At 39.5% G+C, this 26,930-nt stretch overlaps 1 protein-coding gene across 2 annotated transcripts in view; it reads left to right on the forward strand.

Annotated features, from left to right (window-relative positions):
• Positions 1-2,996: 2,996 nt before the first annotated feature.
• UBQLN1 (ubiquilin 1) overlaps positions 2,997-26,930 on the forward strand; it is a 47,187-nt gene continuing 23,253 nt past the window's right edge. For both annotated transcript variants that reach the window (XM_041743625.1, XM_041743626.1), the window contains exon 1: positions 2,997-3,596. In XM_041743625.1, coding sequence (XP_041599559.1) covers positions 3,417-3,596 — 180 coding nt within the window. In that variant the 5' untranslated portion in view covers positions 2,997-3,416. The remainder of the gene's footprint in view (positions 3,597-26,930) is intronic.

The following is a 26,930-nucleotide window of genomic DNA, read 5'->3' on the forward strand; positions in this document are numbered from 1 at the left end:
GAGAAAAAAATGATTTTGTAGATGTAGGTGTTCAAGGTAGGTATTACAGAGGAGGCAGCAATAATGGGTATAATGTGAGGGGGATGTAATCACTTGAAGGAATGATCGGAGGTGAGGAGAGTATATAATGTACAAGTGCTTCTACAGATGGTGATAAATATGCATGACTATGGTTGAGTGTATCTAAAGGTAATGGGAATGAAACCTGAAAGACAGATTGAGAGTTAGTGGAAGGTCCTGAATTTCTAATTAAGAAGTTTAGGCTTTGGGACATCTGAGTGGTTCCGTGGTTGAGTGTTAGCCTTTGGCTCAGGGTGTGATCCTGGGGTCCTGGGATCAAGTCCTGCATCTGGCTCCCCAGAGGGAGCCTACTTCTCCCTCTGCCTGTGTCTCTGCCTCTCTCTCTCATGAATAAATAAAATCTTTTTTTAGGTCAGAGTTGTCTTTTATTTTTACGTTTTCTTTTTAAAAAAAAGAAATTTAGACTTTATTTTCCAAGCAGCATGGAACTTATGATGGATTTTGAGTAGGGGAGTAACATGATGAATGCATGTTATTTACACTACTTATTTGACATGACATGTATATTACCTTGTGTTGAAGCTATGTAAGTTCTTGGACACAGTATTAAAATGTGCTCGATAAATTCATGTTGACTGAATTAATTGACTCATTTTGCCAAGGAAGAATCCTTCTACCATGTGAACAGTAACCTTCTATCATTATACTTGAAGTTTGGCTCAGATTAGTTTGTGAGAACTGAACTGACTGGTAAAATTTCAGGAATTTTGTGAGCAAGTTGACCTCAAGTCGGTAGACTGAGACTGGCCATTTTGCAAATATTTACATTAAGGAAATTAGCAAATGCTACAAATCAAAGCTTGTTTTCTGGAGAATTGGTCATTAAACATTTACCAGCATGTCCTTGCTCTCTCCCTCACTTTTCCTATTCCCCACTCAACTAGCATCGGTTTTCTGGGGGGCAGAGACCGCGTCTTATTTGTCTTGTATTCTCAACATATTTGGACATTGGTCATGCTCAATTAATGCTTATAGAATGAATGAGATACGCTCTTGTAAATTTTCTCCAGACTGACCATTAAGTAAAAAAATTCATCAAGTAGACACATAGACCCTTTGGTTCCAATCAGATCCTATGCTGCATAGTTCAAATTGGATCCCATGCCTCTTTCTTCTTTAAATTTTATTTATTCATGACACACACACACACACACACACACACACACACAGAGGCAGAGACACAGGCCGAGGGAGAAGCAGGCTCCAGGCAAGAAGCCCAACGCGGAACTCGGAACTCGATCCCAGGACCCCAGGATCACGCCCTGGGCTGAAGGCTGAGCCACCAGGGCGCCAGCGAATGCTTCTTTTCTAAGTGGCTTTGGAATGCAGCCACTTCCTCACGTATGTGTGGTCTATGGTTGCTTTGTGCTACAGGGGCAGAACTGATTATTTGAGATAGAGAATGTATGCCCTGCAAAGCCTAACATAACACATTTACTATCTAGTCTACCCTGGAACTTTGCTGATCCCTGTCTAGACCCCAACTGCCAACGGTTCCTTAGTAGGATTATTTATAAAAAGTGGCATATATATTGTATATTCTTAGAGATAAATTGTATTATTTCATAAGTTGTGCACATACTTCTTTTTTTTTTCAATAAATTAAAGCAGACACAGATAATTACAGAGCGATTTCATAAGAACAGGGTTAGAGATAATGATTGGTTCCAATGGTGGAACTTTCTACCTTGAGAAGTAGCGATTACCTCACATATGCAAGTTTTCATCCGTCAGCAGCGTGTATCCTTCAACAGGCAGCCTTGTAAGGTAACCTGTTCGCCTTATTGAACAATGCTGCCAGAAATTAGCTGATGTCAAATGATGTCTATATTGAAGCTTATTTTTTCGGAACTCTTTAACACCCAGATTCCAAAGGTGTTCTGCTAAAAAGCAGTCTTCATGGGACAGTTTATTTATTGCCAGAACAGGGCTGGATTGTTTAAAAACACAAATACAGAACGTGTCTTTGCGTATTTGGGTCACTGTGGGCTGTCTGGGTTTCCATTTGCGCGATACTGATTAATAAAGCTAATGTCCTGGGTTCTATATTCCTTGCAAGTCATCTTTAAAGGCAAATGACGTCATTTCAAAGCCCGAGTTCTGGGGGGGGGGGGGGAGATAATTAAATTATTCATACCCACACTCTACTAAAAAGGATCTTTGAACCTAAAATCTGAACTGCAGGAATAGCTTGACAGAATGTAAAACGAACACCTCGGCTTCATTCAAGCGCCCCAGGTGGGGGGGCAGCCCTTGGGCCTCCGTTTCTGCCCCGGTACTTTGAGGGGCAGCGTCCAGAGACTCCGGGGCGCTCGCGCAGGCTGTCCGGGCGGGGGGCGGCGGCCGGTCAGCAGAGGTGGCCTGATCGCCAGACCCAACCGGCTGACCCGAGGGCGGGCCGCCCGGGCCGCCCGGGCCGCGGGGCAGTGACTCCGCGGGATCGCGCAGGGTGGCTACGGCCCACTCTTCCTTCGTTACGACGAAGCGCCTTCCTCCATTCACGTAGCTTCCACCTCCCGCGCACCGGGCAGTACGAGCAAGCATCTCAAAGGCTACAAGTAGGCCAACGGACGGCTGTCACCGCGACAGCCAGCACGCCCACTGCCCTCCCCGCGGGGTCCCGGTGCGCGCAAAGGCGAGGCGAGCGCTACGGCGCGGAGGGGCCGGGCACGGCCGCCGCGGGGTCCGCAGGGGGCGGGGGACGCTGCCGAGCCACAGCGCGCAGGCGCGTCCGCGTCCGCGGCGCCCAGTGGTCGAGCCCCTTTCTAGTAATTTCGCTAGGCGTGAGGTCATCACCGCGCGCCGTTACCGTGCTTCCCAGAACACGCTAATTTGTTTTTTTAGCCAAGGGGATGAAATGAAATGAACTGATCCCTCCCGCCCCGTTTTGCTTTTAGCTCTCCTCTCCGGCTGCGACTGCCCTCTGGGCCATGGAGCGGGAGACGGAAAGAAAGGCGGCCGGGGCTGGAAGCGGGGCTGGCCGGGGATGACTCGGCGACGCCGCCAGCCGAGTTACCCGGCGTGCCCTGCGCGGCGCCGGCCGAGGGACGTGGGGGGAGGGGCGGGGAGGAGGAAGAGCGGCGGCGGCTGCGGATGTCGCTGCGACCGAGCGGCGTCTGAACTCACGGCGGCTGCCGAGCGCCCAGCCCGGGCCTGCGCCGGAGCCCGCGCCGAGCTCCGCGGCCCCTCGCCTGCCAGGGCGGCCCTGCACCGGTTGTCACTGAGGCGGCGTGCCCCGCGTTCTCCGCTGCCCGGGCCGGCCGGCTCTGCCGTCTGCTGGCTCCCCCTCGCTCGCCCGCTCCCTCCTGCGCGCCTGAGTCACCGCCGCCGCCGCCATGGCCGAGAGTGGTGAAAGCGGCGGCCCTCCGAGCTCCCAGGACGGCGCCGCCGCGGCCGAAGGTGCAGGCGCCCCCGCGGCCGCTGCGTCCGCGGAGCCCAAGATCATGAAAGTCACCGTGAAGACCCCGAAGGAGAAGGAGGAGTTCGCCGTGCCCGAGAACAGCTCCGTGCAGCAGGTGAGGGCCGCCCTGGCCTCGGGCCCGGGTGGGGGAGGCGGCAGGACCTCCGCCCGCGGCGGGAGGAGACGGTTTTGGGAGGGGACCGTCCCCCGAGGCGCTGTCGGCCCGCCTCGCGGGTCTCGCCCCGAATCAGATCGCACCCAAGTTGCCGGGTGTGCTCCTTGGGACACCGCAGAGGCTTGTGGCGGGGCCCCGCGGCCTGCTGTGGGACGCGCGGACGCCGCTCCCCCCGCGCCCTCCCCCCGCGCCCGCGGACCACCCGCCCCCGCCCCCCGCCCCCTCCCTCCGGCTGCTCACAAAGGAAAGGGACCACCGCCGGGCTCCGGGCGGGGTGGAGGCCGGGCTGGGCGAGGGTTCGCCGTAGCCTCCTCTGCGGTTTTGTCTCCTGAGTTTAAAAAAAAAAAAAAAAGGGTGGGTGGGTGCTCATTGTTTTACCTGCTTGCAGCCTAAGGTCGATTTTGGGGCGAGGAGCACGTGTACATTTAGTTCTGCGTTTTGATTGCTGAAATCTTTTCTACCTTCTAATCTTCAAAAAAAAAAAAAAATTAACCATGACGTAGAAATCGTTTTCAGCTACATCTTAATAGTACTAGCCTTAAGGAAGAAAGGTGGATGACTTTCATTGATGACTTGCGGTTTTCTTTTCAGTGTTTATCTATCATCCCTTAGGTGCCAGTCATCGGGAAGGTTTTTGTTTGATTTTAGAGGGAGGGTAGCCACGTTTTGCAGATATTAGCGGTGGCAGTCGAATGCAAGAGAACAAAATTGGAGTTAATGGAGAATATTGCCAGATAATTTACTGCTTAAAATTGGGTTCGGGTGTACAAACTTTGCTGTTCAATTAAGAATCTTGAAGAATGCAACAAATTTGTTGTTAGCTTATTGTTGAAAATATTTTGCATAGTTGTTGAATTGATCTCTGACGATCTAAAATGGGAACAGTTTGAGGAAACAACAATGTGAAATGTACATGTAAGTTTTCTCATAAACTGTAAATGGGATATTGGTTTACATAATCGTTCTGAAGGGTGGTGTAGAGTAGAGCAGGAAATAGTGGTGTAAATAGAGTAGAGCAGTAAGTAGAGTGTACCATCAACTGAGAAACTTTTACCACCTACTGAATCACCTTTTGTGTGTGTGTGTGTGGGGGGGGGCCTCCAGTTGTATAAAAATTTCTCTTTTAACATTTTAATATTTTCTAACATCTAGCAGAGTTGAAAGAATGGTACAGTGAACATTCATAGTTCGTCACCTACAATTGACGTTTTGTTTGCTTTATCACACAACTAATCATGCATTACTTCCTTTTACTTTTTGAATGCATTTTAGAGTAAGTTGCAAGTATCATTAAATGTTTTCAACAAATATACCTATGTGATCCAAAGTTTTATCAAGATGTAGAACTTTACAGTTCAGTCACTCCCCTCCATACACCACTGTTTTGATTTTTTTCACCATTAGTTTTTGCCTGTTCTAGAACTTCACATAAGTGGGATTTTATAGTATATATTCTGTTGGGTAAGGTCTTTTCACTCAGTGTAATGTTTTTGAGACGCATTCTTGTATATGCCAGTAATTCCTGTTTATTGCTGTGTTTTCCACTGTGTGAATATGCTATTAATTAATGCATTCTGTTGAGGGCCACATGGGCTTCTTGCAGTTGGTTGCTGTGGACATGCAAACTTTTTTTGTTGGACAGAGGGAGTTTTTCCTGTTAAAATTCTTAGAAGTGGAATGACTGGGTGATAGCGTAGTTGTAGGCTTAGTTATGAGAAACTGTCTTTTTAAAAAGAGCTTCTATCGCTCTTTTTAAAGGCTGGTCAAAAAGAAACAACCCAAATGATTAACAACCCCTTAGCTGATGAATAAAGAATAAAATGTGATATATTCCCCTACAATGGAATACTATTCGGTATTCCACCAGAGGTTCTTGGGAGTTCCTGTTGCTCCACATCCCTGCTAGCATTTGATAGTGTCTTTTTCATTTTAGCTCTGCTAGGTATATTAGCTTTTGAAGCCCTTAGATCTTCTTTCTAGGATTGCTAATTCAGGTCTCCACCTTTCTGCCTGCTTTCAGCATTTTATTGTGAAAGATTGGAAAGAGTCAATATTTTATAAATAGAAAAGTACATTTAAGTTATTTTATGAGGTACTGTCTGTTAGGATTTATATATATATATGTATATATATGTGTATATATATATATATACACATATATAAATATATAGTGTGTGTGTGTGTGTGAGAGAGAGAGAGTGACATTAGAATTTTAAAGCCTCTGGGAGTTTTAATTTTACTCTTCTGTAACCAAAGTAAATTGGTTAAATTAAAGCTTTTCTGAAGCAACTTATTCTGATGACATTTGAATTTTTATTCTGAAAAGTGCTTTCTGTTGTCATTCATTCATTAAAATTAGTGCAGAGAGCAGAAGGGAGCTTCCAGGTAACGTGTCTAATTAGCTTGTTCCGGGATTTTGTAGTGCTCTAGGTTATAGTAAAAGATTTTGAAATCTAGTTCTCTGAAATATTCAGGCAACATATATTCTAGTCTTAGAAAACATTTTTATCACTTGAAACTTTTAGAGTATTCATATACTTAGACATAACAAGTATTGTATTGCATAGATTTGAGCCTTTTCTTGTTAAGGGAAATTGCTGTGTGTCAGGATCATTACCACAAACATCATGTAACATTATACTTTATGATGAGTGTAGAACTGTACTGTCCACTTTGGTACTACCAGCCACATCTGACTGTTGAATACTTAAAATGTGGTTGGATTGATTTGAAATATGCTGAAAGCATAACTTACAGATTTTGAAAACCTGTGACTGGCTTCTTTCAGTTAATGTTTTCAAGGTTCATCTGTGTTGTTGTAGCATGGATCAGTTCTTCCTTTTTATTGCCGAATAGTATTCCATTGTAGGGGAATATATCGCATTTTATTCTTTATTCATCAGTTAAGGGGTTGGTAATCATTTGGGTTGTTTCTTTTTGACCAGCCTGAATAATGTCTCTGTGAATAACCCAAAAGTTTTTGTATAGACATGTCTTTGTATTTCTTGAGTGTGTACCTATGAATGGAAATGGTAGGTCATGTGGTAGTCTATGTTTAACTTTTTGAGGAACTGCCAAACTATTTTCCAAAGTGACTACACCATTTTATATTCCCACCAGGAGTGCATGAGGATTCCAATTACTCTACATTCCCCGGAACACTTGTTATTGTCTGTCTTTGATTATTGCCCATCCTAGTTACTGTGTAGTGCATCTCATTGTGATTACATGACTCAGTGTGGTCTGGGAGTCCTCAAGCCCTTTCTAGGAGGACCACGAGATCAAAACTATTTTCACAATAATTCTGTTGTATTTTTCACTCTAATTCTCCAAAAAATCAGCAGCACACTTTCTCGGAAGCTGTTAGATGTGATGGGATATTACAACAGTCTTCTTTATGAAACTAAAGTGATTAGCGAAAATTTAAAACAGTGCTACTCTGTCACACTGGAGAAATATAGTTACTTTTCATAATAATGTTATTTATATTAATATGTAATGAGTTTATTGTTATTTTTTATTTATTTCCTTTTTAAAGATTTTATTTATTTATTCATGAGAGAGGCAGAGACGTAAACAGAGGGAGAAGCAGGCTCCACACAGGGAGCCCAATGGCGGGACTCGATCCCTGACCTTCAGGATCACGCCCTAAGCCGAAGGCAGATGCTTAACTGCTGGGCCACCCAAGCGTCCCAGGTTTATTGTTATTTTTAAATGAATGTTTTTAAAGATGCCTCAGTTTTAGTTTTTAATGAAGCAAATATCAGTAGATACAATGTACATAAACGAAAGCTTGGGTTTCATATTTGTGAGAGTGATGTCCTAAAGACCAAAAATTGCTCTGAATATTTAATACATTAAGTAGGTACTTGTAAGATGGAGGATTGACTCCAGATTCCACTAAATTGCCATTACCTCTTGCCTAGAAACCATAGTAGCTTGCTGATGAGTCTCCCACCTAACTGCCTTCCCTCCAACATACATTCCTGGGTCAGTCTCTGTGAAATTTTAATCAGATGTTATCCTCTATTTAACTACCAATAGTTCTGCACTGATCTTAGACTTACATAACTCAGCCATGGGGCCCTATGTGCTATATAGTTCCTGCCTACCTCTCCATTCTGATGTGTTCTTTCCTCCTCAGTTACTTGCTCTTGCCCCATTGACTGTTTAGTTCCTTGATCTGTTAATTTTTTTTCCTGCCTCAGGAATATGTTCTTGCTACCTGGAAAGCCTCCTACTCTGCCTGTTCCCACCCCTACCTTAAATCTCAGTGTGAGGGTCACTTGCTCATATCCCTGATTGTCTAGACTGGGAATTCCTGCTGTATTTTCTCACAGCACTGTTTTTTGGTCATAATTCGTCACAATTTAAATTCAGTATTTATGTGGTGTTTGATTAAAGCTTATTTCTTCTGCTAGAGATGGTCTTTGATTGTTCACCATTGATTACCAAAGCATAACACATAGTTTGGGTACAGTAAATATTTGTTTACAAGTGAATTTAGACCCATTATGTACAATAACATGTATTTAATAATAATTGCCTGTTATTGAGCCTTCATTGGGTGCAATATATACATGATCTCATGGCTTCTTGCTCTCATCAAAGCTTGTCTTAAATTACTGTCCCCTTGGGTTATCACTCTCCAACCACAACGGGTTTCCAGCAGGGAGCCTGCCTCTCTCTCTGCCTGTATCTCTGCCTCTCTCTCCATGTCTCTCTCGAATAAATAATTAAAGTCTTAAAAAAAGATTCAGATACCCATTAAATTAGTGGAACCTAGATTCAAATTCAGTGACTAACTTTGGAGGTGGTGGTTAGATTCAAATCTAACCACTACTCCAGGTTGCCTTGACTTTTCTAAAGTTTATTTATTTATATTTTTTAAAGTTTTAATTTAAATTTTAGTTAACATACAGTGTAATATTAACTTCAGGTGTATAATACAGTGATTAAAATTAAATGTTAGAGTGATCAGAGTTTGGACTCACTAAATGAGTTCAACAATTATAATATGTGATACCATTTTGTGATTAATATATATGGGCTTTATCCTTCCCATTTCATACTGAATGTGCAAGCGGTAGGGGCTGTTTTGCTTACCTCCTAATCCCGTAGTGCTTGGCACATACTGTGTAATGCATGTTTTTATTGAGTGAACAAATAATGTCTTAAAGTTTTATTTGCAATACTTTGTACTTATTTGGAGATATTTTTAATTGATTTACTTAGAAAAATGTGATGCTTATTTTTAGTTGAAGTGTCTAATGGCATTTCTGTTTTTCTGTAAGAGCGGCTTCTATTTAAAAAAGAACATTTCATTAAATTAGGATTGGAGACTTAAGTTGGTAACATCTGTAAATCTGTTTGATGCAAAAAGTTTTGGGTTAGCATACAAAACATTCTATTCATTATATGTATGATAAAGTGTATATATGTGTGTGTGTGTGTGTGTGTGTGCCGGTATTTTGCAAAATGTTTTCATTACCCCAGAAAATCTGAACTTTGGTCTTTCCAGGTAAACTTATGCCATTATGACCTGGTTTCTTACTGATAAGACAACATAGACTGCTTAGTTTACTTATTACTGGTTAAGCAGCTGCTACAGGCTTCTAGACTTGAGACTTGGGTGTAATGGTCTTTGGTAAAACAACCCCCCCAAAACAAACAAACCCAAAACAACCTTTAAAACTCTTTCAGTGGATTCTGTTCAGAAAAGCACTTATCTGTATACCCATATATAATTTTCTATTTATTTTTGTTAAGCAGATGGATCATTAGCCTCATTTTTCTTTACTCTCTTTTCACTTGTTTATTTGTGTTGTGGTCTTTCCATATTGGCATGTGTGGAACTAATTCCTCTCTTATTTATTATTCATAAAATTTTTGTTAGGATTTTGAGAAAGGGGGAAAGTGTTTATTGGCAAATTAATTTAAGTATATTGAAATGTGGTCTGCATTTTTGAGACAATGTGAACATTGGAATTGGAGAGATTTTTGAGCAAGATGCTTTTACTCCTTTGAACCTCACTGGTAGCATTTTTAAAATGCGATATAATATTTGATTCACAAGATTGTATGGGGGCTTTCATGAGATAATATGTGTAAAGTATTTGGCTTAGGGTTTCTATGCTCTATTTGTATTGGTTTCTTTCCTCTTGCACCCTTTTATTTGACAGTGAGTCGAGTCTTAATTTTTTGCAGTAGAAGGAAGCTCTAGGGATCCCTGGGTGGCGCAGCGGTTTGGCGCCTGCCTTTGGCCCAGGGCGCGATCCTGGAGACCCGGGATCGAATCCCACATCGGGCTCCCGGTGCATGGAGCCTGCTTCTTCCTCCGCCTGTGTCTCTGCCTCTCTCTCTCTCTCTCTGTGACTATCATAAATAAAAAAATTAAAAATAAAAAAAATAAAAAAAAAAGAAGGAAGCTCTAATAGCATCTAGCATGTGAATAATGAAACATTTAGTTTGCTATTCTTTGTCAGATTTAGATCATAGAAACTTTAAAAATAGTATGTTTTATAGCTAACGCACTATAACATTTATGGCTGAATGTTCAACTTTACAAGAAAAGAGTGCTTTTCCCATATAGCTGCTCATGTCTCTAGTTACAGCTCATATTCGATATCTTTGTGTTAGAATAATGCAGTGTTTTTAAATGAGAGTACTAATTAATGTTACTCGGACATAGGTGTTTGGAGAGTGATAACTGGGTGAAATATTACATAGGATGGTTTATTGAATATGGATTTTTTCTTTAGAGGTATTAGCAATATGGAATGAGGAACTGACTAAAAGACTTGTAACTTGGGGACGCCTGGGTGGCTCTGTGGTTTAGCACTGCCTTCAGCCCAGGGTATGATCCTGAAGTCCCACATTGGGCTCCCTGCATGGAGCCTGCTTCTCCCTCTGCTTGTGTCTCTGCCTCTCTCTCTCTCTCTCTGTCTCCGTGTCTCTCATGAATTAAATAAATAAAAATCTTAAAAAAAAAAATAAAGACTTGTAACTTAAAATACTAAAATAGCAAATATTTGAAGTATATTATTCTGACAACTGTTTAGAAAATTCTTGCTAATGCTATTAATGTGTGGTTCTGCAAGAAATTCAATTAATATGTATGTTTTAATCAACTTTTTTTTAAAGGTCACAAAAATATTTTTTTGAGGATACTTAATAGCGGAGAGATGACTAAAGGCAAGTTTGGATTGTGGGATATTTGCAAAGGATGATGGTGTTTGTTTTAGGTAATCTAAAAATCAGATTAACTTAATTTTAAAAAGTGGTTAAGATTCAGAGTTTATCTTTACATAATTAGGCTTGAATATCTGAGTGTGTGCACGTGTGTGAGTATTCTGCTGCCCCCAGGCATTTTCCATACCTCTCTCTATTCTCCCATCTGCCCTACAGAATAAATACCTCCATTTTAGGGGCACAGATACTTAAGTAACATCCTCAAGGTCACAGCTTGAAAGTGACAAAACCAAGATTTGAATTAAAATCTAAATGTTTCAAAAACATTTTTTTCTTAACCATTTTTGTTTGCTCTCCTCACCTGGTGTGTCTTTCTTCCCCTAATCAATCAAGAACAGGAAATAAGTGAAGTGGGCCCTGAACCACTGAGATTGGTATCATAAAAGCTGATATACTAGATCATACGTTTTCATGTCAGGAGAGCATTTCAAATTACCTTGGCATTCTATTTTATTTGGTTTTCTAATTCTTAGTTGCTTACTTGCCTCTTCTTCCCTGATTAAAAATAGTAAATTTAGAGGGGCGGGGAGGTATGCTGTCAAGATAAGAGCTGACAGTCTGGCGAAAAAAGCAGATACTGGACACCTTGAGAGTTTGGAATAGTGTCACTGTATTGCAGAACAGCAGTAGATATATGCAGCAGTAACTCAGCATTCTCAAAAACTTGCGTTCTGATCACACCCAGGTAAACATAAATTAGCTGGAGAATCCACTGACGTGAAACACCTGACTTTGGGTGAGGTTGAGAGAAGAGGCTAGTGACAGTTGTTTTGTACATACTGGGTTGATTTCAAACCGTTGGCTTAAATTACTTATTTGAAGTACGTTAGAATTTTGATTCTTCTGGTTATTGGGAAAACATGTAGTACTCCTAAGTTTTCAGCTATTTGGCCCATTGTTTATTACTGTAGGTTGTCAGTGCAAGAGCAGAGTAGGAAACATACATTTATAGGAAATATGGACCCGTAGAGGCCCATTCTAGCATGTATTTTTCATTTTGGATTAGTGGTGGCAATGTAGGCCTTAGGACAAAAATATCTATCTAGATAGTCTAGAAATAAGTAAAGGAAATTAGGAAAAATCTTTCCCTTCTGGTTAAGATTCTTCCCTAGATAGATGAAAACTTTTTATATAATTTGTTACATAAGTTTTATGTTTCTGCAGAGAAATAGGAGAAATAGTATCTGTGGACTGCTTTTATATAAAACAGCTTTGATAGTTTTCAAGGTTGCTAATTGGTTTTTTTTTTTTCTGTCAGTACTACTTAGACTCTGATTTCCTCTTGTTGTGTACAACAAAATTGTAGTAAAGAAAACAGACATGGAAGTAAAGTTCAAATGTTAGAAAATTTTTGGAAAGTTTGAAGCCACTATAAGCTGAAACTATTTCCCTCTACCTAAATAGTGTTTAGGAGTTTAAGGAAATCTGAAGTATGTAGTTTCGGCTATTCTCTTAAAGTGTAATATTGGGGCCCCTGGGTTGCTCAGTTGGTTAGGTGTCTGCCCTCTGTCCTGGTCATGATACCAGGGGCCTGGGATCAAGTTCAGCGTTGGGCTCCCTGCTCTGCAGGGAGTCAGCTTCTCCCCGTGCCCCTCCCCCCATTCATTCTCTCTCACACACACACTCACAAATAGATAAAATCTTTTTTAAAAAAATGAAAAGAAAGCAACATAGTTTACATTGATCATATTTGGGTTAAAGTTTTCTAAAATAATGCATATTTGGAAAAGCATATCTTATCTATTTGAGATGATACAATTATAAAAGTAAGGTTTATGGAGTAGTGGGCAGCTGAATCTCTTGGTTTTTGCTAGTTTGTTCAAAGCTTTGGATCATTTATTCAGAATCAAATTAGTCTTCTATTGGGATGCCTGGGTGGCTCAGCAGTTGAGCATCTGCTTTCTGATCAGGGCATGATCCCAGAGTCCTGGGACTGAGTCCCACATCAGGCTTCCTGCATGGAGCATGCTTCTCCCTCTGCCTGTGTCTCTACCTCTCTCTCTCTCTCTCATGAATAAATAGAATCTTAAAAAAAAAAACTAGTCTTCTATTTGGGGAGTGGTTCTAATATCTAAGTATTTTGACATCGGTTTGAAATTTAAAATTTATAAGAACTGAGTTAGAATTGGTAGTCAGGTTATACATTTTCCCTTTGTATAGTACTAGACATATAGTTGAACTCTATCACCATCTCTAACATAATGCTTTCCAACTTGCACTATGAAGTGCTGTGAACTCATATTGAATTGCTTTAGGTGCCCCCGAAAACCAGGAGTTCCATGAGCATTGGAGAATCCTGTATTTAGTGATACTAATTTTGAACAGCGCTGGAAATTCTGTAAGAGAAAGTGATTTGGGGACGCCTGGGTGGCTCAGTGTTAGGCACATCTGCCTTCGGCTCAAGGCGTGATCCTGGATTCCCGGGATGGAGTCCCGCATCTGGCTCCCTGTGTGGAGCCTGCTTCTCCCTCTATGACTCTGCCTCTCCCTCTAGGTCTTTCGTGAATAAATAAATAAAATCTTTAAAAAAAGTTGCTTTTTTTTTTTTTTTTGGTAATGGGTCAGGACTGGTTTAGTTTTTTGAGGTTTTGTTGTGAGGATTGAATGAGATAGTATATGGTGCCAGGAGCAGCTTAATAAAAAAATGATTCGTGTAAATGCTTTATGAACTGTGCCATGGGATTTTACGCTCTTGCTTCAGGGCATCATTGATCAGCCTATATAGTCTGTCCAGAAAGTCCCGATTATCCTTAAGATACTGATGTTAGGAGGACTCCAGCCCTTCAGTATTACTAAGGGCTCAACTAAACTTTTCATAGCTGTTCTATAAGCTTTTGAGGTTATGGCTGTTTTGTACGGCCTGTCTTAACTGTCTTTGTCAGATATAGTGCTCACAGGTGATCATCTCTTATTCTTGAGTGATCATCTCTGTTGTGATTTCCAGGTCTCGTATCTACTCTGGTCCGCTACCTAAAATTAGATCATCTTCATTGTCAGTTCCTTTCAGATGAGCTGCCAAAGGCAAGGTCTATGTTAGCTTTCTGGCTAGGTGAGACACTTGAAATTGGAATGCCCAGGAAAGTTGGTCTCCTGTGTTTTGCTTTCCTGTTGTTTCTTACGTAGCGGGCGTTTACAATTGACTATTTTTTATTTTATTTTATTTATTCATGAGAGACACACGGTGGGGGGGGGGGGGCGACCCACAGGCGGAAGGAGAAGATGACTCCTGGTGGGGAGCCCGATGTAAGACTTGATCCTAGGACCCCGGGATCATGCCCTGAGCCGGAGACAGATGTCTGCTCAACCACTGAGCCACACCCAGGTGTCTCTACAGTTAACTTTTATTTTTTTATTTAAAGATTTTATTTATTCATGAGATATATGTATATATATATAGAGAGATTTATTTTATATATATATATAGAGAGAGAGAGAGAGAGAGACTTATTTTATATATATATATATATAGAGAGAGAGAGAGAGAGTGTGTGTGTGTGTGTGTGTGTGTGTGTGTGTGTGTCAGGGAGAGAGAAGCAGGCTCCATGCAGGAAGCCCGATGTGGGACTCAATCCTGGGACTCTGGGATCATGCCCTGAGCCAAAGGCAGACAGACACTCAAGCACTGAGCCACCCCAGGTGTCCCTACAGTCAACTTTTAAACATATTTTTAATTGAAGTTTATAGTACAGAAGAATGCACTCATCATGAATGTATGGTTTCATGTATTAAGCACAAAGGTCCAATTCCTCAGAAGTCACCTTATGATCTCTTAAAATCACCACCTTCTCTCAAAGGTAACTACTATTCTTACTTTTCACAATATGGACTTTGCCCCCTCCTACCTCCTTTTTAAAAAAAAAAAAAAAAACTTTATATAAGTGAAATCACACAGTTTATCTTCGTTAGTGATTGGCTTTTGTTCTCCACTGAGGGATCCGTGATAATTCATGAGTATAGTTTGTTGTCATTGTGTTTGTCATATAGTTTGTTGTCATAGTGTTGTCATTGTCATTACTAATATCTTAGTAAGTAAATATACCACAATTTCTTCTTCTAAAGAACAGTTGGGTTATTTAAAGTTTTTGGCTAATAAAGAATACTGGTTTGAACTTCTTGAACATATCTTTTGGTGTACCTATGGACCTGTAATTTGTTAGATAAAATCTTGTAAGTGGAATTGTTGGGTAAGCATCGGTTCAGCTTCTGCCTCAAAATATTTTTCCAAAATACAACAATTTATACTGCTACCTGTAATGTATGTGGATTCCAGTTGTTCCACATCATCTACGACTTTCTGTACTAGTCTTTTAGGTTGAATGTATCCTTGTTTTTTTGTTTTTTTTGTTTTTTTTTTAAGATTTATTTATTTATCCATGAGAGACACAGACTGAAAGAGGCAGAGACACAGGCAGAGGGAGAAGCAGGCTCCCTGCAGGGAGCCCCATGTGGGATTTGATCTCGGATCCCGGGATCTTGACCTGAACGAAAGGGCGGTGCCCAACTGCTGAGCCATCTAGGCGTCCCGTATCACTGGTTTTGATTTGAAAATTACCTAATTGATAATTAAGTTAGGAAAAAAGCACATTTTCCTTTGTGTTAGTCATTTAGCTTTCATTTTGTGAAGTTCCTGTTTTAGTCTCTTGAACTGTTTTTTAATTGGGTTTTGTCTTGATGATTGTGCATATCCTGTATAAAACCTGGATTCAAGCCCTCTTGGTTGTTGGTATGTTGGATATTTTCTCTCTGTTGCTTATCTCTGTTAATGATAGTTCAGTTTATTGTGCCTCATGAGTGTGTGTGGGGGAGGGAGAACTCCCTGCTGAGTAGGGAGCAGCTGTGGGTCCTGATTAGAGGACCTGACCAAAGGCAGATGCTTAACTGACTGAGCCACCCAGGCGTCCCTATTGTGCCTCCCCCCCCCCCCCAAATGCTTACATCCTTTTGTGTCCTGCTTAGGAAATCTTTTCCAGTTGTGTAGAATTTTATTGATTTCTATTTTGGGGACTGTTTAATTGCATGGCAGTGTTTAATTTCCATGTGGTCATAGTACATGCTTGGTAAGATTTTAACTTAAAATATGCTGACTTGCTTTACGGCACAGCATATGGTCTAGTTTTATAAATGTACTTAGAATGCTTATTCTGTAGTTGTTGGATGCAGTTTTCTATACATTCCAGTTAAGACATTATTTAATTATGTTCAAATCTTTTATATCCTTACCTTTTTTTCTTTTTCCTATTTTATTCTATCAGGTACTGAGGTAAATGTGCTCAAATCTTACTATACTTTTGGATTTGTGTGTTTTTCTTTGTGGTTATGTTAGGTTTTATGTACTTTGAAGCTGTCTTATATATATGTATACATATAAAGTTTTGGTTTGCGAATTTAACACTTCAGAATGTTGAAATGTCTTGTTGCTTTTGTATTAAAGTCTGTTTTGTTGTTTAGAATAACCTCACTCACTTTCTTTGGTTATACCCATTTTTTTTTTTCAATCTTTTTCTTTGCAGTTTAGGAATACCATTTTTAAGCAGCATGAAGTTGAGTTTTTAAATCCAGTTTGGTAGTCTTTGTCTTTTTAATATATAGTCTATTATGTAATTGCTGCTAAATTTGGTTTACATTTATCCATTATATTATTATTTATTTTTCCTGTTTATTCTCTTCTGTTAGGTTGGTGGATGTATTCTGTTTTTACTATTAAGTTGGTGGATGTATTCTGTTTTTACTATTTTTTTTTTAGTAGTTCTAGAGATTACCATATGCATCTTAATTTGTAAAATGACTAAATAAGTACTTGTACTTCTTCCTATTTAGTTTAAGGACCTTGGAACAGTTAAACTCCCACCTGCCTCTGGACTAGACGTTCTTTCATATAACACAAGGCATTATTATTAATGCTTTATCAGAATTTTATTTTGATTTACCCATGTATATATTCCACTTTTTATTCCTTCTTTTAGGGTCATTTTCTTTTGTCTGAGGAATACATTAACATTTCCTATAGTCTGTATATGCCAGGTAATATTTTAGTCTTTGTATGTCTGAAAATGTTTCATTTTGAGGGATTTTTTTTTTACTGTATGTAACATTTTAGGCCAGTTATTCTTCCCTCTTCTAAATTTTTTTTTTTTATGGGTGATTTCAAGTATATGGGGAATAGATATTAGTTAAACCCTCAGGAATCCTGTACCCACCTTTGACAGCTAATCTTAAAGCCATCCTTGTTTCAAGTATACTTTCCCTTAAGGCACCTTCCCCATCATTTTTTTTTTTTAAAGATTTTATTTATTTATTCAAGAGAAAGAGCATGAGCATGGGAAAGGGAAAAGCAGGCTCCATGTGGGGCTCAATCCCAGAACGTGGGATCATGACCTGAACTGAAGGCAGACACCTAACTGAGCTGCCAGACACCCTACCTTTTCCTCGTTATTTTGATGCATCTCTCATGCATTATATCATTTCATCCTTTAATATTTCAGGATGTGTCTTTGAAAAAATGAGGACCTTTTGGGGCATCTGGGTGGCTTGGTCGGTTTTGTGTCTGCCTTTGGCTCACATCATGAACCCAGGCTGCTGGGATTCAGTCCTGCATTGGGCTCCCTGCTTGCCAGGAACCTGCTTCTGCCTCTCTCTCTGCTGCTCCCCCTGCTTGTGCTTTCTCACTTTCTCTGTCAAATAAGTAAATAAAATCTTTAAAATAAAAAAAGGTCCTAAAAAAAAAAAGTCCTTTTTTTATTTTAAAGATTTTATTTACTTATTCATGAGAGACAGAGATTGAGAGAGAGAGAGAGAGAGAGAGAAAGAGAGGCAGAGACACAGGCAGAGGGAGAAAAATAAAATTTTTTTTAAAGGACCTTTTTAAAAATCGATACATTATTCTGCCTTCGTAGTGAATAATTCCTTAATTTCATCAGTTCAGGATTTCCTTGCTATCTCGAAATGAGTTTTTAGCATAATGATAGAATAATTATATATTTTTAATTGTTTTCAAAAAAGACTTGTATTTTTTTAGAGTAGTTTTAGACTCACAGCAAATTGAATGGAAAGTACAGAGTTTCCATACCCCCTGCTCCAAATCCCCCCACCTCCCAAAGCATCAACATCCCACTCTGTGGTTGTACATTTCTTAAAATTGATGGGCATCACCTGAAGTCCATACTTTAAGATTCATTCTTCTACATTTTTTTTTTTAAGTTTTTTTTTTTTTCTTATTTGAGAGACCACACCAGCAGGGGTAGAGCCCTAGGGAGAGGGACAAGCCGACTCTGCTGAACAGGGAGCCTGATGTGGGGCTTGATCTCAAGACCGTGGGATCATGATCTGAGCTGAGGTCAAACACCCACAGACTGAGCTATCCAGGCTCCTCCATAGTTTAAGATTCATTCTTGATGTTTTTACATTCTGTGGGCTTTTTTTTTTTTTTTTTTTTAAGATTTTATTTATTCATGAGAGAGAGACACAGGAAGAGAGAGCCCCTGGCTCCTGCCCTAGGCAGGACTCCCTGGATCACACTCTGACCAAAGGCGCTTAACCGCTGAACCACCCAGGTGTCCCTATTCTGGGTTTTGACAAACGTTTGATGACATGTACTCTGCCTATTCATTATCCTTTCCTATATATACACATACATACATACATATGGTTTCATATAAATATAACGTTTTTAGCACTGAATAATATTCTGTGGTCTGGATGTACCACAGTTTATTCATTCACCTATTGAAGAATATCTTGGTTGCTTCATGTGTGTGCAGATTTTTGTGTGTACATAAGTTTGCAGCTTTTATCATTTGTTAATATTACTTAGCTTCTGATTTTCTCCTTTTGTGTGGACCTAAGTTTTTTTTTTTTTTAAGATTTTATTTATTCATGAGAGACACACAGAGAGAGGTAGAGACACAGGCAGAGGGAGAAGTAGGCTCCATGCAGGGAGCCCGACATGGGACTCGATCCCGGGACTCCAGGATCATACCCTAGGCTGAAGGCAGGTGCTGAACCGCTGAGCCACCCGGGGATCCCCTGGACCTAAGTTTTTAACTTTATGGGGTAAATACCAAGGAGTGTGATTGCTGGTTCAATTGGTAAGAGTGTTTAGCTTTACAAGAAACTGCCAAACTGTCTTCCAGAGTGTACCAAATGGTATCTCATCAGCAATGAATAAGAGTTCCTGTTCCATATCCTTGCTGGCATCTAGTGTTGTATTTTGGATTTGGTCATTCTGTCTAGTAAGAGTGTAGTGCAGTTTCCAAGTTTTATTTTTTAGTTTCCTAATGACATATGTGGAGCATCTTTTCATGTGCTTGTTTGCATTTTGTGTATTATTTTTGGTGAGGTGCTAAAGTCTTTTGCCTATCTTTAAAATCAGCTTACCTGGTTGTTAAACTGTTGAGTTTTAGTTTTTCATATATTTTGGATAATAGTCCTTTATCAGATAGACGTGGTTTTTTGCAGATATTTTCACTCAGTTTGGCTTGTTTCTCATTTGTTTAAAAAGATCAAGTTTTGAAGTGGGATACAGATAAGATTCATACATTGCAAGTGACTGATAAGTTTCTTTCTTTTTTTCCTTCCTTTTCTTTTCCAGTATCTGTGCCTTTCTTTTACTGCCTTGTTGGATTGAGGGACTTTGAATACCATGTTGAGCAGAGTGGTGGTGGTGATTGGGTGAGGGGAGTGTGTGTGAGATATTCTTGGTTTGTTCCTCATCTTAGTGGGAAAGCATTCACCATTAAGTATGATGTTAACTGCACATATTTCTTAGATGCACATTAGCAGGTCTAGGTAGTTCCTTTTTATTCCTAATTTGTTGAGACTTTTGTCACGAATGAATGTTGTCACATGCTTTTTTACTGTTGACTGATAATATGATTGTTTGGTTTTCCTTCTTTTGTCTGTTGATAAAGTGAATTACATTAATTTTCAAATGTTGACTTAGCCTGTTGGTTCTCTGCATATTGCTGGATTTGATTTACTAGTATTTTGTGGAGGATTTCTTTCTTTTTTTTCAAAGATTTTATTTTATTTTTTTATTTTTATTTTTTTTTAATTAATTTTTATTGGTGTTCAATTTACCAACATACAGAAAAACACCCAGTGCTCATCCCGTCAAGTGTCCACCTCAGTGCCCGTCACCCATTCCCCTCCAACACCCGCCCTCCTCCCCTTCCACCACCCCTAGTTCGTTTCCCCGAGTTAGGAGTCTTTATGTTCTGTCTCCCTTCCTGATATTTCCCAACATTTCTTTTCCCTTCCTTTATATTCCCTTTCACTATTATTCATATTCCCCAAATGAATGAGAACATACACTGTTTGTCCTTCTCCGATTGACTTATTTCACTCAGCATAATACCCTCCAGTTCCATCCACGTCGAAGCAAATGGTGGGTATTTGTCGTTTCTAATTGCTGAGTAATATTCCATTGTATACATAAACCACATCTTCTTTATCCATTCATCTTTCGATGGACACCGAGGCTCCTTCCACAGTTTGGCTATTGTGGCCATTGCTGCTAGAAACATCGGGGTGCAGGTGTCCCGACGTTTCATTGCATCTGAATCTTTGGGGTAAATCCCCAACAGTGCAATTGCTGGGTCGTAGGGCAGGTCTATTTTTAACTCTTTGAGGAACCTCCACACAGTTTTCCAGAGTGGCTGCACCAGTTCACATTCCCACCAGCAGTGTAAGAGGGTTCCCTTTTCTCCGCATCCTCTCCAACATTTGTTGTTTCCTGCCTTGTTAATTTTCCCCATTCTCACTGGTGTGAGGTGGTATCTCATTGTGGTTTTGATTTGTATTTCCCTGATGGCAAGTGATGCGGAGCATTTTCTCATGTGCTTGTTGGCCATGTCCATGTCTTCCTCTGTGAGATTTCTCTTCATGTCTTTTGCCCATTTCATGATTGGATTGTTTGTTTCTTTGGTGTTGAGTTTAATAAGTTCTTTATAGATTTTGGAAACTAGCCCTTTATCTGATATGTCATTTGCAAATATCTTCTCCCATTCTGTAGGTTGTCTTTTAGTTTTGTTGACTGTATCCTTTGCTGTGCAAAAGCTTCTTATCTTGATGAAGTCCCAATAGTTCATTTTTGCTTTTGTTTCTTTTGCCTTCGTGGATGTATCCTGCAAGAAGTTACTGTGGCTGAGTTCCAAAAGGGTGTTGCCTGTGTTCTCCTCTAGGATTTTGATGGAATCTTGTCTCACATTTAGATCTCTCATCCATTTTGAGTTTATCTTTGTGTATGGTGAAAGAGAGTGGGCATTTCTATACACTAACAATGAGACTGAAGAAAGAGAAATTAAGGAGTCAATCCCATTTACAACTGCACCCAAAAGCATAAAATACCTAGGAATAAACCTAACCAAAGAGGTAAAAGATCTATACCCTAAAAACTATAGAACACTTCTGAAAGAAATTGAGGAAGACACAAAGAGAAGGAAAAATATTCCATGCTCATGGATTGGCAGAATTAATATTGTGAAAATGTCAATGTTACCCAGGGCAATTTATACGTTTAATGCAATCCCTATCAAAATACCATGGACTTTCTTCAGAGAGTTAGAACAAATTATTTTAAGATGTGTATGGAATCAGAAAAGACCCCGAATAGCCAGGGGAATTTTAAAAAAGAAAACCATAGCTGGGGGCATCACAATGCCAGATTTCAGGTTGTACTACAAAGCTGTGGTCATCAAGACAGTGTGGTACTGGCACAAAAACAGACACATAGATCAATGGAACAGAATAGAGAACCCAGAAGTGGACCCTGAAATGTACGGTCATCTAATATTCGATAAAGGAGGAAAGACTATCCACTGGAAAAAGGACAGTCTCTTCAATAAATGGTGCTGGGAAAATTGGACATCCACATGCAGAAGAATGAAACTGGACCACTCTCTTTCACCATACACAAAGATTTTATTTATTCATGAGAGAGACAGCGCGAGAGAAGCAGAGAGACAGGCAGAGGGAGAAGCAGGCTCCATGCAGGAACCCAATATGGGACTCAATCCCTGGACTCCAGGAACATGAGCTGGGCTGAAGGCAGGCGCCAAACTGCTGAGCCACCAAGGGATCCCCTAGTGGAGGATTTCTACATCTGTGTTCATAAGGGATATTGGTCTGTACTTTGTTTTTTTGCTTTGGTTATCAGGATGGTATTAGCCTCATGAAATGAGTTGAGAATTGTATTTTCTTTTTTTTTTTTTCCTTAAAGATTTTATTTATTTATGAGAGACACAGAGAGAGGCAGAGACATAGGCAGAGGGAGAAGCAGGCTCCTTGCAGGGAGCTCGAAGCAGAACTCTGGGATCACACCCTGATTTAAAGGCAGACGCTCAACCACTGAACCACCCAGGTGTCCCCGCTTGTATTTTCAAAAGAGATTGAATGAGTTCTGGTAGCTTCACTCTTTGAAGAAATTGACTCGTTTCATCAAACTGGTCACACGCGTGTGTGGAATGTCCCTTATCCTTTTACTGTACATGAAGTCTGTAGACTTTCCCTTCTGTTCCTGATAATATTAATTTATGTATTTCTGCTTTTTCTTGGTCAATCTAGCTAGAGATTTATCAGTTTTACTGATACTTTAAAAGATTTTTCTCTTGTTCTGTTTTTGCTGATTTCTGCTTTTTTTTTATATCCCTCGTTTGGGTTTCATTTGCTCTCTGAGTTTCGAAAGGTTAAAACTTAAATTATAGATTTGTGATCTTAAATGTAAGCCTAATATTGTTAATTTCTCTAGGTATTGCTTTATCCAAATCTCATACATTTTGACGTATTGTAGCTTAATTTTCATTTAGTTGGAAGTACTTCTAATTTCTACTCAAGACTTCCTTTTAGACCCTTGAATTATTTAGAAGTATTTTGTTTAACTTGGAGATTTTCCTGGTAATCATCTTTTACTGGTTTTTAGTGTAATTCTGAAATTGCCAGGGAATATATTTACATGATTTCAGTTATCTTAAATTACCAAGGTTTTTCTATTACCCACTTTATGGTCTAGCTTGGTGAGCAACCCACGTGTACTTAAAAACTTTCATTTTCAGAGCCCCTGGGTGACTCAGTTGGTTAAGCATTCCATTCTTGATCTCAGGGTCATGAGTTCAATCCCTTCATTGGGCTCCGTGCTGGGCATGAAGCCTACTTTAAAAGAAAGTTTCATTTTCATCTACAGGTTTGTAGATTTGTTTGTTGAGGATTTTTTGTGTGGGAGTGGTTGTATCCTTTTGATGACATTTGATATGTTCCTTTATCATTTTTATTTTTTGGCAACATTTGTTGTTATACCTAGAGCAGGCAGTGGTCCTTAAATTTCAGTGTGCATCAGAATCACCTGGGAAGCTTGTTAAACTCTAGATTGCTGGGCTCCATCCCTGGGGTTTCTGATTTGGTTGGTCTGGGGTGGGAACTGAGAAATTATTTCTACCAAGTTAACCTGGTAAAGGTGAATGCTGCTTATCTGGGCCTTTGAGAAGTACAGCTCTAGGGCAGTTTGGCAACCTTGTCATTATTGACACTTTGAACTTGATAGTTCTTTGTTGTTGGGTGGGACTATCCTATGCATTGTAGGATGTATGGCAGTATGAAATTGCCATACATCCACCCACCATATGACAGTGGTATTTAACCCCTGTTGTGACAAGCAGAAATGTCTACAGAGTTTGCCAGATGCTTCTCAGAGTGGATCCATCCGCCTTGGGTACCACTGCTCTAGGGTGCCTGGAAAAAACTCTTACATCCATATCTTTAGGTATTTTTCTTTTAGGATAGTTAGATTTTCCTTGGAGATGCTATAATAATATAGTCTAACTGCCTGATGGTGAAGGCCCCAGCTTTCGGTTTCATAGATGTGTAGTGAAGGGGGGAAAGGCTCAGCATCTAATGTGTCATGTTTAGTTTTTTTCATTTTATATTGTACTCCCAGTCTCATTGTGCCTTGTGTGTTCTTTAGTCCAGAGACTCTCTGTTCCCTTTCTAGAGAAGAAAAAAGTCCCTTAGTCTCTTGTTGGATTTGAGGAGGGGCAGTTGTTGCTTGGTGTGTGAAGTGAGGATATGTCTGCTTCTGAGACTTGCAAATAGTCCTCTGTGTTTTAGCCCTTATGCGTCTCTCAACCCATGACCCCCTGCCCTCAGCCTCTGGTGGTACCAGTATTGAGTTTTCTAGGAATTCTGCAGATTCTGGGGATTGAATTAGCTATTGCTTTCTGCATTGCCAGTTTAGGATTCAGTTCTCTTGGGTCTGCTAAATTAATTGACCAGGTGTCAATCCGATGTCCAGCTTTAAAATTTTGTTCCAGTTGAGACTGAAAAGTCTCAGTTTTTTTTCTGTTATCTCTTTTTGCTAATCCTGTCCCAGAAAGAGATTTGTATCTGGGATATATAAAGAACTTTTGAGGAGTGCCTGCATGGCTCAGAAGAGCATGTGACTTGATCTTGGGGTTGCAAGTTTGAGCCCCACATTGGGTAGTAGAGATTACTTAAATAAAACTTTTAAAAAAGAATTTTTGCAGTTCAATAATAAAAAGACAAACCAATACAAAAAAGGGCAAAAAATCTGAATAAATAGTTCTCCAAAGAAGATTTATAACTAAGCAGATATATTTACAGATTTATAACTAAGCACATGAACAGAATAGCTATCAGGGGAGTGCAAATCAAAACCGCTAGGATAGCTTATAATTTAAAAAATCAGATAATAAATATTGGTGAGGATGTGGAGAGATTGGAACCCTTATACAAACTGCTGGTGGGAATATACAATGGTACAGCCACTTAGGATAATACTCTGGTGGTTCCTCAAATGGTTATATAAAGAGGTACCATATGACCCAGTAATTCTACATCTAGGTATATACTGAAGAGAAATGAAAACCTGTGTCTACACCAGAACCTGTATATGAATGTTTACAGCAGCATTTATATATAAGCCCAATGGTGGAAACAACCCAGATGTCCCATCAGTTGATTAAGAATACAAACAGAGAATGTTGTGTATCCATGCAGTGGAATAATATTTGGCTATAAAAAGTAAGGAAGCACTGATACATGCTACAGCATGAGTGAACCTTGAAAATGCCAAGAAGCCAGTTAACAAAGACCACATATTATATAATTGTATTTATATGAAATGTCAAGCATAGGGAAATCTGTAGAGATAGAAAGTAGATTAGTGGTTTCTTAAGGGTTGCAGTGATGGGGGAATAGGGAGGTGATAGCTAAAGGGTAATGGTTTCTTTTAGAGAAGATGAAAATGTTCTAAAATTGGTGATAATTGCACATATCTGTGAATATACTGAAAACCATTGAATTGTACACCTTAAATGGGCAAAAATTGTATGGTATGTGAGTTATACCTCCATAAAGCATTAAAAAAAAGTTAGGATGTGAGAGTAGATGTGTTTTTTTAGTTCGGCATCTTACCTTCAAATCCTAAAATATACTAAAATACTATGTAATTTTATACTTAGTTAAATCCCCCCACACATGAGGGATATTAAAGATTCTGAAAAGGTTTTCTTTAAGGTTAGGAAACAGACTTAAATTAATCCCATTTAAAAAAAAAATAAATTAATCCCATTTAAAAAAAAAATAAATTAATCCCATTTTATAATATAAAATAGATATCATAGTTTATCTAGGTAGGTTGGTTCTTGAAGTCAAGTTTGAATCCTAACCTGGCAGTTTATTAGCCGTGTTACTGAGAGGGACATATTGAACCTCTCTTTGTTTCTGTATCTGAACTAGGATTAAAACCTATCTACCTCAGAGATATTGAGGGTTAAAAGACTTGGCATAGTAGTAGCTACTATTTATTGACCACCAGCAGTGTCCTTGATGCTTGCATTTTACATACATTGTCATTCAGTCATTAGAAAACCATGTGTTCTGGGGCACCTGGGTGGCTCAGTCAGTTAAGCATCTGCCTTCACCTCAGGTCGTGATCTCAGGGTCCTGGGATCAAGTCATAAGTTGGGCTTCCTGCTCAGTAGGAAGTCTGTTTCTCCCTCTGTCTCCCCCTAATCATGCTCTCTCTCTCTCTCTCTCTTTTTCAAAATCTTTAAAAAAAAAAAAAGAAGAAAAGGAAACCATGTGTTCTGTTGCTCGTTACATTATTACTATTTCTAGTAGCTACCAAAGGGAGAAATGACATGTCAGTGATAGGAAAATGGTTTAATTATTGATTGGCCTCTCCAGAGGATATTACCAAATGGTGTTTTACAAAGATTTTTTAGTTATTTGGAAATTGTTATCTTAGATAAAAAAAGTTACAGATTATGTACTTTCAGAGAAAGAGCTTAGATGGAAAAACTCTAAAATATTTACTGCGGCATAATTTTGCATCATTTTTATGATAAAACAGTTGTTTACACTGAGTATTGTAACTTGATTATGGAAAATTTCATTCATACACAAAGATAGCATGTGATGAACTTTCATGCACTTCTCATTTTCAACAATTATTGACATATATGCCTGTGTTTTATTTATATCCCTCTACACTTCCCCTTCCCTTCCTTCTGCAAGATTTTATGTTTCAGATATTATTTAATGTATCTTCTTACTTATTATGACAACCAAAAATACTCCCTTATATTTCCAAAACATTCCCTTGGTGGTAGTGCCTTCATCTCTTGATACCCATTTTTGTAGGGCATTGGGGTAGAATGGTTTAAGATGTAGTTCTTTTCTGAATTTGGGCTGGATTCTCTGAGGTAGTCTCTTAATGTAGTTTCCTTGGCCTACTCTGAGATCTCCTGATGTAGACAGTGAAGTAAACCCTAGCATATAGGTGATTGTGATAAAGATCTGAAAAAACACTGAATTAACATCGAATAAATAAGGGCTTTTTTTTTTTAATAGTATGAAGCTCTTTTCTCTGTTTTTTGCATGTTTTTCTTGTCCCTGGAAAGCCTTTCTTCAGGTTTTCTTGGCTAGTTCCTAATCTTTCTTCAGTTTTCATTGGAAAGCTTTCTTTAACTGCCCTCTGTACTTTGTGTTACTTGACTAATAACACTTTAATTG

Source organism: Vulpes lagopus, chromosome 2 (assembly GCF_018345385.1).
Source record: "Vulpes lagopus strain Blue_001 chromosome 2, ASM1834538v1, whole genome shotgun sequence".
Taxonomy (NCBI): domain Eukaryota; kingdom Metazoa; phylum Chordata; class Mammalia; order Carnivora; family Canidae; genus Vulpes; species Vulpes lagopus.